The 15,160-nt window shown below is 36.5% G+C and overlaps 1 protein-coding gene across 9 annotated transcripts in view; it reads right to left on the reverse strand.

Annotated features, from left to right (window-relative positions):
* DST (dystonin) overlaps nucleotides 1–15,160 on the reverse strand; it is a 435,492-nt gene that overhangs the window by 53,569 nt on the left and 366,763 nt on the right. For 7 of the 9 annotated variants that reach the window (XM_090282621.1, XM_090282619.1, XM_090282618.1 and 4 more), the window contains 6 exons: nucleotides 14,624–14,950; nucleotides 14,030–14,114; nucleotides 13,016–13,257; nucleotides 11,890–12,096; nucleotides 2,358–2,477; nucleotides 2,070–2,177 (listed from right to left, as the gene is read on the reverse strand). In XM_090282621.1, the coding sequence (XP_090138747.1) occupies nucleotides 2,070–2,177; nucleotides 2,358–2,477; nucleotides 11,890–12,096; nucleotides 13,016–13,257; nucleotides 14,030–14,114; nucleotides 14,624–14,950 (1,089 nt within the window). The remainder of the gene's footprint in view (nucleotides 1–2,069; nucleotides 2,178–2,357; nucleotides 2,478–11,889; nucleotides 12,097–13,015; nucleotides 13,258–14,029; nucleotides 14,115–14,623; nucleotides 14,951–15,160) is intronic. The other 2 variants (XM_090282620.1, XM_090282624.1) reach the window with 1 other exon arrangement.

Raw genomic sequence — 15,160 nt, forward strand, 5'->3', positions numbered from 1 at the left:
CATGTTCATCCATGTTGTAGCATGTGGCAGGATTTCCTTCCTTCTTAAGACTGAGTAAGAGTCCACTATACACTAATAATATGTTCTTACCACAATTTTAAAAACTTGTATGTGTGTATGAACCCACCTCCAGAAATGGAATTTATTCATCAAAAATTGTGTATTTATTCTTACATGTTTAAACTTCAGTTGCCTTCAAAATACTCTCTATTTGATGCAATACACCTATAGAGATGTTTTTCCCACTACTCAAAATAGTTTTTGAACTCATCGATTTTAATGCCTTTTAGTGCTTCTACCATTTTTTGTTTCATCTCTTCCACATCAGCAAAATGTTTCCCTTTGATGACTTTTTTCATCCAGAGAAACAAACAAACAAAAAAATAGTTGCTTGGGGCAAGATTGGTCAAATAAGGAAGATGGGACAGTGAGTAATGCCAGTTTTGGTCAAAAACTGCTGAACATTCAGCAAGGTGTGAGCAGATGTGCTCATAAATCACCTTTCATGAAATGGGCAAATGTGCTGATAGAGTCTTCAAAAAACAAATTCACTGAAGCTGAACACAGCCTCTCACAACAACACCAGCTGGTACACTGATGCAGATGGGCTCCTAGAACACTCACCTAGAGGGGGAAGCCTGTACTACAAGGGACCAACCCTCCAGAAGATAGTTCCGGTTGTTTGGGGGTGCCCCCTCATGTGTATATATACATATATATGTATGTAAAAAAGAACAAAAATGTGGAACATCTTAAAAGTACTAGAACTGGAGATCACGCTAATAAATTATGCTATATTCACGAAATGGAATTCTACACAATAATAAAAAATCATGGAATTTAATGACTTCTCAAAAAACATATCAACTGAAAAATATCAAAATATAAACAAACAAGTCCTCAAATTTTTAAGAGTAAGTCAATGAGCTTTCCAAACATAATAAGCAAAATTCTCCAGCCATTCTTACAATGTCTTCTAGGTTGGAAAACAAGTCTCCTGAGTCTAGAAGCATTTACATTACTTTCTCAAAAAAAAAAAAAAGACTACCTTTTACTAATGAAATTGTAAGAGGAACTGCTAGTCAGCAAAATCAATTACATATATTAGAATTAATGTAGAATAATACGCTATCCACTGATTTTATGGGGTAGCCACAGTGATCTAGATTATGGTATAGATTCACATTATAAACTAACAGCAGAAGATAAAGCATGAAAGTAATTTAATAAACCATGGAATGAAAAAGAAATTATATCATGATAACCTGTGCTTTTCATGTCAGAATCTTTACAAAATTAATAAAGAAAAGATTATATTATAAACAAGTAAATTGCCAATGTAGAGGATAAATAAAAGAAAAAGTATCAAGATACTCATATAGTGTGCACAGGATTACTCTATGTTATACCTTAAAAGCAATGCATACTCTTTAAAATGTGACTTGGGCATAGATATTTGTCTAATTTTGTTTTTGCCATGGAATATTTTCCTACTAGAAGTATTAATTTCTTTAGGCTGTGCAGATGTCGGAATATGAATTGAACTAAACATTTTAATGTGGCTGGTGATTCATCAATTTAAAGAACCATTAAAACAACATAAACTAGATGCTTCCTTAATTACTCAGCTCATTTTTTTCCTATACAGCTTACAGTAACTTCATAAAGAATGAATTTCAGCATTAGAGAGAACCACATATTTTGGTTTTTCTTTCAGCTCAAAAGGCCAAAATGTTTCTGGAGTATGTATACAATAGTTGACATATATAATAACAATTTATACTGATAATAATGGCAATAATACAGCTAACGTTAATTGAAAGCTTAATGTGTACCAGTTACTAAAGGGCTCAAAGTTTAGTAGCTTTACTGTATATTAAAAAAGATTGTCCCCAGGGTGATTCCTTTCACTGCTATCCTGGAAGCTTGAAAAATGCCTTATTTGCAACTAATGATTTAGCTTTTTAAATGGCAGCTGTGGATAAAGGAAAATGCTTTCCCAGGACTGAAAGCACAACACATGCCTTTATTCAAGAGTGTCACTACCAGTCACACAGACAAGATTATACCTTCATTGGTCGCTTTTCCTCTTCACTGCACGTGCTCATGATTTTATGTCCAGATTTAATAAGTTCATCAATAATATCTTTGTGTCTCAAAATTTCCATGGTGAATGTCTGTTTTATACAAAAATAAAGATTTTTTTTAAAAAAAGAGAGTGTATGAATAAAATGAAAACAATTAGGCAAAGCAGTTGAAAACAGCAAGTTATACTAGTGGGTTCTTCCAAAGTAAACTACACCAGCACATTTTCTAGGCTAGCAAATAATTTAGATACAATTGGAAATGTCCTTCACCTTTTGAACCTGTAGCTGAGCAGTGGTCTGGTCTTGCTCAAGCCTGATGTCACCCAGAGACATCAATTTCTTTTCTGTTTCAGTAATCCAGGATAACTCAGCATCAGCTGCTTGGTCAAACTAAACAAAAGATAAATAATTAGGTCAGCAAGTTTCTGTAACTTGTGCCAGAAAAATACCTATCTACATTTCTTTTAAACATACTTATTACACAAATGGAAAGTCTGAGCTTATCTCTTCATGGCATCCTGAAATAGTTCATGATAATGACTGAAGTTATAAAGAAAGGAGAACTTTCATAGAGTAATTAAACACAAGCTCTTCAAACATGTTGATTCCACAATGTTTAGGACATTAACAATTTTATGACACCAAACACTGCTACCTTTATTTGGTAGTCCTAAGAATTTTCTCCTAAGGAGTCCTATCAAAATTGAACAGCAATAAAAGTCAACAGTGCATAATGTCTTTCAAACATTTCCTAATTACTTTAACCCATACGACATGCAGGTATTCTGCTCTCAGAGTACACGGTTTCTAGCAAAAAGAAGGAAACATTTTCATTTATTTATTATCTCGTATTATACATGCATGGACAAAATGTTTCTATGTATGCAGAGTATACCCTCAAGTGACTACTGTACAATTTTTTACGTCCCATTTAATGATATCAAAAAACATACTCAAGAGCATTCTTAAATATTTCAAGAGATTTTACTTTCCTGATCATAATAGTAATTCATGGTAGAAATTCATAAAGTACAGAAAAATGTACAGAAGAAAATTAAAAACTGGAGTTAATACCATTGGTACTTTAGTGAACTTTCTTCCAGGAGTTGAGAAAGATTTATAAAGGTCTGGGATAATACTATATAAAGAGTTTCATATCCTGCTTTTCCACTTATTATAAACATTTCCCATGTCATATTCTTTTAAGTGTGATTTTTAAATAACACCATTGTATTCTAGCACACTTGGATATTTTCATTTAGGTTCTCTGCATTTTTTTGTTATTATATCAGCAACTCTGTAATGAATATCCTTGCATATAAATCTCCACTGGCATCTCTAATTAGTTCCTTAGGGTAGATTCCTAGACGTTGACTACCAAGTCGGAGAGCATGAGCATTTTCAATACCTTGCATCAGATAAACCCCAATGCCTTCCAGGGCCCAGCACTTACTCATAAATGAGTGAAGTGGGTAACTGACACCACAAGCACCAATAATAAATGGTAACTAACAATGTCTTCATTTGGAAGATGTAGCAGGGAATGGACATTGGGAGCATTCAAATCCAGTACTGCCAGACCTCCTAATTTTTCAAGAGAACCTGGCAGTCCAGATAGGGGTAGGGGAATAAATAGGTAAGGGGTAAGGAGGGTAGAGATCAGAAACTAGACTGAAAAAATAATAATTCATACTCTTAAGGCATTATGCAACATTACACAGAATCATGAGAGGATGGAGTGAAACAAAAAAAAATCATCAATTAATTCAGCAGCTTCAGATGCAGAAGAAAAAATCTTCATTAAAAACAAGTAGAAGATTCTTCTGTGCATAGATTACTAGATACCATGGTTAGAAAACAGATGTATTATGCTAAGTGAAATAAATAAGCCAGTCAGAAAAAGACAAATACCATATGATTTCATTCATATGTGGAATCTAAAGGACAAAATAGACAAACATAATAGAAACAGACCCACAGATACAGAGAATAGATCAACAACTGTCAAAGGAAAGGCACATTGCAGGGCTGGATAAAAAAGGTGAAGGGATTAAGAGAGAAAAAAAAAACAACAACTCACAGACACAGACAACAGTATGGTGATTATCAGAGGGAAAGGGGGAGGGGGAGATAGAAGAGGGTAGAGTGGGGACAAATGGTGATGGAAGGAGACTTGACTCTGGGTGGTGGACATACAATACGATACACAGATGATATTTTTACAGAATTGCATATCTGAAACCTGTATCATTTTATTAACCAACTTCACTGCAATAAAGTCAATAAAAGTTTTTTTTTTTTTAAGTTTAAGAGTCTTCTATGCATGATTAGCTTTAAAGACGTATACAATGAAACTTAAAGGTAGAACTTCATTATATAATTCACTTAAAGAGCACAAAACTGAGAACAGTCAAGGTCTTTTTACATGACTGCAAGGCATCTGAATAAAATTTAACAGTAATGATTCTTTTTTTCCTCTGCTAACTCCTGAGTAAATAAAGTGACTCACCAACTCTCTTGTTTGTGTTCAAGCTATCTTTAGTATTTTATTATATGACATTCATAATGAAGAAAGTCAGGCTGTTACTGTTCTTATTAGATTAATACTACATCTTCCTCCCTTAAAACAAAGTAACCAATGAAAAACAGTATAATGATACCATCTAAGTTGCCAAAATGGAAAGCTGAAAGTCAAACATTGTTTCTTTAACCAGGCAAATATTTGCTCTGCTGAAAGAAAACAAGACTTCCAGCAGAAATTTCCCTTCTGTCTTTTAAATTTTTTATTAAATTGACAAATATTTATTATTTAGCAACAAATGGGACAGCCACGGAGTCTACATTAAGCAATTTACAGTAAATCAAGGCATTTTATTTAGGTCTATGACTTTTAAATGACTACTAACATGTATTTCTAATGAACCATAAAAAACTGCTTATTTTAAATATGAGCAACACAAGAGCAATATTACTAGACAAATTTCAATAAATTTGTCTACAGCTCATGCAAGTAGTAGAAATTGACTTCAAACGAATTATAGATCATCTTAATATCCATAACTGCATCCTGGGAAATATTTTAATAATATCATCAGTGGACTCTAGTCATCAACTTTAGCTACTGTACCTTCTATTATAGTTGAACTAGCGTTTCACAATTTTCTACAAGTTAGAGATAGACATTTTAATGGGCTATCTCTAAATATTCCTGAAAAATACTCTCTGAAACAATAACAGCCAGGCTTCTACTGAACACACTAAGTGCTTAACATGTAATATCTCTTTTAATCCTGATAACAATCATATAATGTGGGTATCACCATTAACTCCATTTACAATTGAAAAAACTTAGGCAGAGAGAAATTAACTGAGTTACCAGAGATTACCCAGCTAGTAAAAAAGATCGGATCTGAGATTTGAACCGAGATCATCTGATTTGAACCCTGGAGGCTGCAGGCTTAGCTGCCATGTTTTATCCCTTGCTCTTTGGCTCCAGAAACTAGAAATAGTCATGTGATTTCACCAAAAATGGCTCCAATACTACAACAGTTAATAAATGGTAGGTTTCAACTTAATGTTTAAACATTTCTTCCATCTCTGACAAATTGCTTTCATACTTATCTAGAAAGTTTCTTTTGAGTGGAAAATGGAGGTTTGAGAAAGAGAGTGATAAGAAACCTTAACCTCAAGGAAATCCTTTTACTCCCTCCCCATGGTGAGGATCTTATCACTTTCTTTTCATTAGCACTTCCTTCCATTTTGCTTCATATTATTAATAACACAGACCATATTTTCCCACCCCCAACACCTGGAGAGTCTAAACAAATCTAACTTCCGTGGGGGAGGTTTTCTTCTAGCTCGTTAAAAGAAACAAACAGGTGTTATTTTTCTCCAAGGCTGATTCCTAATGCTGGAATGAAGCGTTTATTTTAATTGCACCCAAATCACCAACACATGTGCCTTTATATCAGGGTTACGATGGCCTGCTAAAATAAACCAGGCAATTAGGACTCCCAAGGAGGGCCTGGGATTTTCAGTCCCAGAGAGATGGCCACATTTTAGCAACTTCCGACAACTGCACATTTGTAAAAGGCAAAAGACTACGAACTTCTCCGAGGTTTAAACAATGGAAGTGGTCAGAAGTCAGGCTACAAGTTTGTACATCTCTTAAACAAAAGTGCCTTTCTCAATTTCCACATGGCTCATTTGGTTCAGTTTGCAATTCAACAAAGAAAGCAGCAAATATATGTTACTTTGTGTAGTTATAACATGCAAAAAAATATGTACCGTTTCTAATTCAGATAATGGCAATCGATGTTAGAAAGAGGTAGCTGTCTTTTTCTGTTTTGTTTTTTTATAAAACTCACCCTACTATTTACTAAGCTGCCTTGTTCTCCTCCAATTTTTCCTAAAAGTAATGAATGAGCAAATTCTTTTTTAAAAAGAATATCCTCTTCAGAATATCAATGCCTGCAAATCTGTCAAGTCAGATTTGGGGACTTGTTGATGGGTAGCACTGAATGTATACATGCAGTCCTCAGTCATTTGCCCATAACTGAGGCTGTTCAATCATTACGCAAATAGCGACAGACATCACACAAATCTCATAGAGCTCTTGGACCTATGATTTCACAATTTAATGGCACATCTTTTCAAAACTGCTATTGTCATATAGGATTAACATGGAAAATCTAACCATGCCAAATCAGAACAATTTAAACAACTAAACTTATACAGGGTAGTTACAAAGTAAATGCAAATTTAAAAACATCTCTATGCTCCCTTCTGTATTCCAACTTGAATTCTTTTCAATGTTTTCCTGGTCATCTTTCATGTCAATATTTGAAAACCAGTACACTCTGTGATAGTGGCATGACAGTTCAGAATGTCCCAACGCATTTGTTAAATACCCAAAGCAGGTTATGACATTATAAAGGCAGTAGATCTGCATATAAACAACCTTAACATGGGTAAATGATGAAATATTTTAATTAAGAGAAATTTGCTTGGAAAATAGGTATTCAAAGATAGTTTAATTTAACCAGGTTACTCTATAAACTTAAAAATTATCATGTCATGTTCAAGGCACATATGTGATTATTTTGGAGGTAGGGATCTGGGATAAAACAAAGTGTATGTGCCTAGATTTCCAGTCAAGATGGAGGCATGGGTAGACATGCTTCGCCTCTTCGCACAACCATAGAAAGAATTACAACCAAACCTCAAAAACATATAACAACTAGAACTGTCAGAAAATCGAGCTATGTGGAAATCCAACAACCAAGGATTTAAAGAAGACACATTCATCCAGATGGGTAGGAGGGGTGGACACATGGAGACAGGGTGGAGAGGCAGTGTGGCTCAGACAAGTGGTGGTGGTGGCAGAATGGATGGTCCCACATTCATCTGTGGTGGATAAAAATTGGAGGGATACCCTGGGAGTGAGCAATTTAAGCCCCAGGCCCAACCACATAACCCAGGGATCCAGCAGCGGGAAGATAAACCCTCATTACCTCTGGATGTAAACCAGTAGAGGTTGGGGCTCCAGAATAAACTGCTGGATTTTCAATGCTTAAAGGGCTTGCATGGTCTTGGAACATATGCAAACTCCAAGGCAGCAACTGGAAGGGTGCCAATTGGATACAGGAAGTGTGTGAAGTGAGTGGAAACAGGGTGAGTGCCTGGCAAATCACCAGAAGCTAGGCAGCGGCATTGTCCCCTCGCCAAGCTCCACACCACAAATAGAGCCACAAAGCCATGAAGCAGATGGCCCCACCCTGGCAATTACCTGAGGCTCTGCCCCACGCAATTTACAGGTGCCTTTGCTACATAGGCCATGATACTAAGACGGGGAGTAAAAGCAGCTCTACCTAATACACAGAAACAAACTCAGGGAGGCTGCCAAATGGAGGAAACAAAGAAATATGGCCCAAATGAAAAAACAGAACAAAACCCCAGAAAAAGAACCAAACAAAATACAGATAGCCAACCTATCAGATGCAGAGTTCAAACCACTGGTGATAAGGATGCTCAAAGAACTCATAGAGTATGGCAAAAAAATTGAAGGAAAAAATGAAGGTTTCACAAAGTGAAATAAAAAAAAATATACAGGGAACAAACAGTGAAGGGAAAGAGGCCAGGATTCAAATCAATGATTAAGAACAAAAGAAAGAAATTAACATTCAACCAGAACAGAAAGAAGAAACAAGAATGCAAAAAAACAAACAAACAAACAAAAAAAAAAAACAGGGAGAGGTTTAGGAAACTCTGGGATGACATTAAATATACCAATATCTGAATCACAGGGGTGCCAGAAGGAAAACAGGAAGAACAAGAAATTGAAAATTTATTTGAAAACAAAATGAAGGAAAACTTCCCTAATATGGCAAAGGAAATAGACATATAGGTCCAGGAAGCACAGAGAATTCCAAACAAGCTAGACCCAAAGAGGACAACACCAAGACACATCATAATTAAAATGCCAAAGGTTCAAGATAAAGAGAGAATCTTAAAAGCAGCAAGAAAAAAGCAGAGAGTTTCCTACAGAGGAGTTCCCATAAGACTATCAGCTGATTTCTAAAAGAAACTTTGCAGGCAAGAAGGGGCTGGCAAGAAGTATTCAAAGTGATGAAAAGCAAGGACCTATAACCAAGGTTACTCTCTCCAGCAAAGCTATCATTTAGAATGGACGGGCAGGTAAAGTGCTGCCCAGACAAGGTAAAGCTTAAAGGAGTTCATCATCATCAAGCCATTATTACATGAAAAGTTAAAGGGTCTTATTTAATAAAAAGAAGAAGATCAAAAATATGAACATTAAAATGACAACAAACTCACAACTATCAACAACTCAATCTAAAAAATAAAAACAAAAACAAACTAGGCAAACAACCAGAACAGGAACAAAATCATAGTTATTGGGGTCATTTGGAGGGTTATCAGCTGGGAGGGGGAAGTGGGAGAAATGGGGAAATGGTGCAGGGATTAAGAAGCATAATTGGTAGGAACAAAATAGACAGAGGGGTGTTAAGAGCAGTATAAGAAAGGTAGAAGCCAAAAACCTTAAACACACAACCCATGGACATGAACTAAGAGGGGTGTTGCTGGAGGGAAGGGGAGTGTCAAGGGGAGGGGGACAAAGGGGGAAAAGTTGGGACAACTGTAATAGCATAATCAATAAAATATACTTAAAAAAACAAAGTGTGTGTGTCTAAAGATATGTCTAAAAAGATGGACTGTAGTCAGATCATGTCCATGTTTCATATGCAAAAGACAAAATGGTAGATGATTTGTTTATACAACAAAAAACAGGTAGTTACAAAATATGTGGCTAACATATTTTGAAGGTCTGAAGGTTTGTTCTTTTTTTTTTTTTCTTTTTCATGGTTCCTTTTATATTTTACGATGTATTGTCATTGAGTAAAAGAAAACAAACAGTTCAATATCAAATTGTACTCTGGTCCCAATTCCAGACATCGCTAAGTGGGCAAGGCTGTAAAGTAATTTCAGTGGTATATTAGCTCCTTTATAAATCCGAAAATTATGAATTTAGAAACTACTCTTTTGACTGTAAAACTAAACTGTCTGCCAGATCAGAAAGATAGGTACCAATTTCTTCTTAAACTTGCCTTGAGAGTGAGTAATCTTTCATGACCCTTTGGGTGCTGCACTCTCGTGTCTCACAGCCCTTATGAACTGGAAATACCACCATTGCGTACTTCCATTTTGCAGCAATAGTGGCACCTTCCTTCAGATTAATGAAGGAGGTTAGGAAATAAATGGGTCACCCTCAGGATTTCCTGCCCCCTCCCCCTAGCTAATTTATAAGGAGGCACTCTAGTGTGGTAACATGATGTCTGGATGAAATTGGGGCTGCAGCTCCACCACACACTAGCTGTGCGACCAACAGCAAATCACTTCAGCACACATTGCACGTGCTATTCCCAGCTCTAAATCGTGTCTCTGTTTAGCCTTACTGGAGGTTTTCTTTTTTCTTCCTTTCTTTTCTTTTTTTGACAACTTAAGTACATTTTATTGGTTTTCTTTATTACTAGAGGTATTTCACTGGCCAGACTTGCAGGCATTTCAAAGGAATGCACATATAAGTACAGAATAAATACAGATGAACAACCAGAAGGTATTAGTGGCACTAACATTAGCTGTAGGACCTACTGGTACTAAAATACTTCTATTATACATATTCTCTCTCTCAAAAGGAAGGCTGAAAGGATAGAGAGCACATTGCTTATGCATTCTTTCTTCCATGAGCTTTTCTGTATTTTCAGAAAATCTTAAATTTTTCTATAAGGAAGGATTTTATCAGGAAAAAAAGTAATTGTTATTTTTCTAAGGGATACATACTTTGGGTTCTAGAAGACATATGCTGACCTGGTTGTTATTATTTTTAACTTTGGAAAACACTGTAAAGCCTTGAACAGAACTGGGCTACATTTAATGACCTTGGTGCATCTTAGAGCTTACTAACCAATATGAACTCAACCTGTCACCTTGCCCTTATTACTGCCTTGCTTCACTGAACTAACCAACCATAGTTCACTACTCCCAAGAGTACAGAATATTTGTCTTGCTATTTATAGAAGTCTCCAGGGCCAATTTAAAAATGTTAGAATAAATGTTGGTGAAAAAAATGTCAGTATTTTCAAATATTTGAACAAACTTCACAAAGTAACACACTTATTTTCTTACAACAATGAGGCATACAAATTCCTTCAACTTTTAAAACAGTCATGAAAATACATTCCTCAGGCATGAATGCCCTCCCTCACAAAAATTTCTTAGGCGGGCCTTCTGCAATCACTGTATTTCATCAGCTTTTGTGATTCCAGAGCACTGAAATGAGCAGTGAGGAGGCATTATGCTTCAGAACTATAAAAATAACACTTTTATGGCAATCTTAGAAAATTAATTTTGGATGCTCCCCCGCAATCTGCTTGATTTGTGTTTCTTGCTTTTGGCTTGTACTAGTGAAAGCTTAGTCATATACCTTCGCAAGCTCTGCTCTGAAGTACACTGTAGCACCCCACTAACCCCATCACAGAAAGTCTGCAGTAAGAGTCTGATGACTCAATGTAAATATTCAGAGATTTCAATAAAAGTTAATCAAAACATATATTATAAACTTCTCTTTCCAGGACCCCCCTCATTGCCCGCAATTTTCTGAGGGAGCTATGACTAAGAGCTGGGTGCCCATAAAACTCTCTGGAACAACAACTCCGAGTGAGTCACAGACAGGTCAGAAACCACCATTTCCCCATTTTCGGTCATCTTCAGAAAAAAACTCTACCAACACAACAGTTTTCTTTTTAGAAATATAGCCTCTCTTTGCCATAGCTGCATGTAAATGAATGGTTAATACTGACTTACATGATAACTCAAAATATTTACTCACATGCAGATTAAACCTGGCCGATGCATAAAATTAACATCAGCAATATGCATATATATATATATATATATATATATATATATATATATATATATACACACACACACACACACAAAAAGCGTTTTGTTTGGAAATCAGGACTGTTCTTCCCAGTGGCTGACTTGGTAAGGATGAGTCTGGGAAATAATGAGGCAGATGGCTGTTAACAATGTACAGACCAGCCTTGCCTGGGCACCCAGATATCAGAGGAACCCATATTCTTTTCAAAGTCCTCCTTTCATTTTAAAAGCAGAACAAATGAATGGAAACACTATTAACAGAAACCTTTGTTCAGGTAAAGGCTCTGGGAGGAACAAGGGAGGAAATTTATTGCCTAGACAACAAACCACTGGCCCCTACCTGCTGTGATCTCAGAATGGCAGCGTCAATCTCCTCCACCTTCTGAGTGATGGTGTCGCTCACCAGTCGGTAGCGTTCATTGTCCTCAGCCACCATCTTTTCAAGTCCTTCCCTCGCCCGCCAGGGTACCAGTTCCAGCAAAGCAGTGCTCACTTCATTAAGGGAATCCAATAAGGCTTTGCTGTTCTTAGCTTCCTTTTTCAGCTCCTGGAAAGAGAATTAAGAAAACATAACAAAACTGTGTGTAATGCTCCCATGTTTGAATAGGCTTTTCCTTTAACTGTACCTGGGGCTAAAGTCCTTTGCAGGCCAAGAATGTATGCATTGGCCACCTTAGTCTCAGCTAAGTTCTATAAACCTTTGTTATTTAAAACAAAAAGGACAGGGTTTCCTGAAAAGTTTTGAAGAACAATTCATTTGTCATCATGGCAAGGTTTTATCTTTGAGATTGTCTATGTTTAAAAATTGGGAAACAAAAGCAAGCAAGTTATCATGGATCACTTTTTGCTTTCTGGTAACCTCTAAGTAAGCAGGTACCAGAAAAGTAAAATAAAGAAGAAAATCCATGCCAGAATCAAGTGACCCTCAAAATGAGGACACACTGGCTTGAAATCATCCCAGCTGAATCATTACAGCTCAGCAAGACTGACTGACCTCACCGACTCCCTTTCCCCCACATATGACCATACTTCAGGGATGATAAAAACAGGCTGATACCTCTGAAAAGAAAAATGATTAGCATGGTAGAAGACCACATTTGCAACATGACTTTAAAAGCCACCTCGTGTTATGCATCTGTCTCATCAAAATATTGTTATTCTAACCAAATTATGTGTATCTCTGGAAACAATGATCCTTTTCCTTTATTTTTTTCTGTTTTCATCATTCTCTCTCTTGTGTAATAAACTATAAGATTCTGAAAACAAATTATAATACACTATTTTCATCTCTGCTTTCCTAAATGTTTAAACAGTTGAACTACTGCCAATTTCTGTTGGGTTCCCGCCCACCAAGGCATCCTTCAGCATATTAGTAATGACACAAGAAAGATATCATTTCAGTCCTGTGTGAATAACACTCCTCAAAAGATAACAAATGGATCCAAAACACATAAATCAGAGCATACTTTTTGTCGCGCTTGTGCTTGGCTTGCAGCTTCTCCCTTCAGAACCTGCGTTTCATATGAAAGCAATTCCACCTCCACTTTGTCCAGCCAGGTGCAGAGCTCTTCATGTGTGGAGTGCAGCCGGCTTGCAAGCTGCAGGGCCTGTTCCAGAGTCTTGGCTACATCCGCGCTCAATTTAGTAATGTCTTTGTACCTTGCTTTAATGGCTTCCAATTTATCTTGAATTATTAAAACTTCATCACCTAAAATTTCAAAGGCATGTTATAGCTCATGAAAGGAAAGAAGGGGAGAGGGAAGGAGGAAGGGTTTCTTCAGATATTATTATACACTGATGACATTGTCTGGGTTGCAGGGGTGGGGGTTGGGGGGAGTGAATAGGATGCCCTGGCCAGGTAGCTCCATTGGTTAGAGCATCATCCTGATGTACCAAGCTTGTAGGTCTGATCCCTGCTCAAGGCACATACAAGAATCAACCAATGAATGCATAAATAAATTGAACAACAAATCGATGTTTCTCTCTCTCTCTCCCCCGTGTCTCTCATCAATAAATAAAAAATAAAACACATTAGTTTGCATCTGTTTCCTTAGCAAGTTTAAGCACGGAAACTTGAAGCCTGGGTTTAGCCACAGTATGTGTCACAGAATGCAGTCTACCTTAAGACTGAAAAAATTGAAAAAATTGTCTACAGCTCATGTGCTCAACTAGAACAACTGCCTCCCACAAGTGGAAAAGCAATGTAACTCCACCGTGAGCTTCTCTGAACATCTCCTGTGCCCCAGTGCTTTGTGTTATGAGTAATACACACAACTTTCATTAAACATTCAAGTGAGATCATGAGAAAAAAGTGAGATCACAGTCCCACTCACCCTTGGTTTGTCTTCAAAACATTCTCTAGAATAAAGTTTTGGAATGACCCCCAAATTATAAAGTTAACCTTTTTCCCCATTCTTAAAATATTTCGAAAGCAAAGCAAAATGTTGACTTTGTGATATTTAATTTGAAAGATATCTCACCTGTTGTTTGTTTAAGTAGTTCTAAACCATTTAGTAATGCCTGATCTACATTTTGTTTTCTGAGTAGTATGTCCTCTTGCAGAACCTAAAATGCAGGTACCATTTTTATGTGGGGGGAAAAAAAATTGAATAAGTATTAGCATTAGTCAATATTAGAGGACTTTAATTGGGTTTTACAGAGATAGAGTAAACACCATATTTTTAAATGCTTGTTATTGTTCCCATGTTTACCCTCCTCTCTTTCCATCACTGTGGCCCATATCCCAGGTTCATCTACCAAAACTGACAGCCCTCTCTTTTCAGAAAATACTTAGGGCCCTAGAAGGTGAGCTATGTGGAGATACTGGAATACTGGTTATTGTATACAACAATAAATAACAAATGGAAAGTGAAAAACCCAGCTATTGGATACATTCAATCTCTTCTTTAAAGCAACTTTTATTAAAGTAACCTGTTCACAAAGGCCAAATCTTGAGTATAGCAATACATCTAAATCATAACGAACACAAAATAATACAGAAGTAAGGAAGACTCAGAAACTAACGATAACTGAAATGAAAATAAAGTGAAATAAAATAAAATAAAATAAAATACCCGAAGTTCAGACTGCTGCTCCCACAGGCCCTCAGTGCTGTAATCCTGGACTGAGAGCGTGCTCAGTTTGCCATGCACTTCATTCAGCCAATTCATCAGCTCCACTTCATCTTCCCCAAAAATCTTAGCATTACACAGGGCCTGCTGGAGAAGCTCAGACCTGCTGTGACTTTTCTCTTGAATATCAATGTACCACACTTGAGAGGAGTCTAATTTATTCTGCACCATATCTTTATCCTCCCTGGAGCTCAGAACCTTTAAGGATTGGCCAATGCTAACAGCCTGGTGTAAATGTTTATTGTGATTGATGATGTCATCTTCTAAGGCCTAAACAGAGTTTACAAAAAGAGAAACAAATAAAATGGACAAATAAAAATGAAAACATAAAGAGAATGAAAAAATAATACTTGAAATGGATTTAATTCACAATTATGTGTATTAAATTCACACAACAATAATACATAACTCAAATTTATGGCATAAAACAATGAAGGAAATGGAGAACTGAATCTTACTAATGTGCAATGGGTATCTTAC

Source organism: Furipterus horrens, unplaced genomic scaffold (genome assembly GCF_987537825.1).
Source record: "Furipterus horrens unplaced genomic scaffold, mFurHor1.1.pri manual_scaffold_6, whole genome shotgun sequence".
Classification (NCBI taxonomy): Eukaryota; Metazoa; Chordata; class Mammalia; order Chiroptera; family Furipteridae; genus Furipterus; species Furipterus horrens.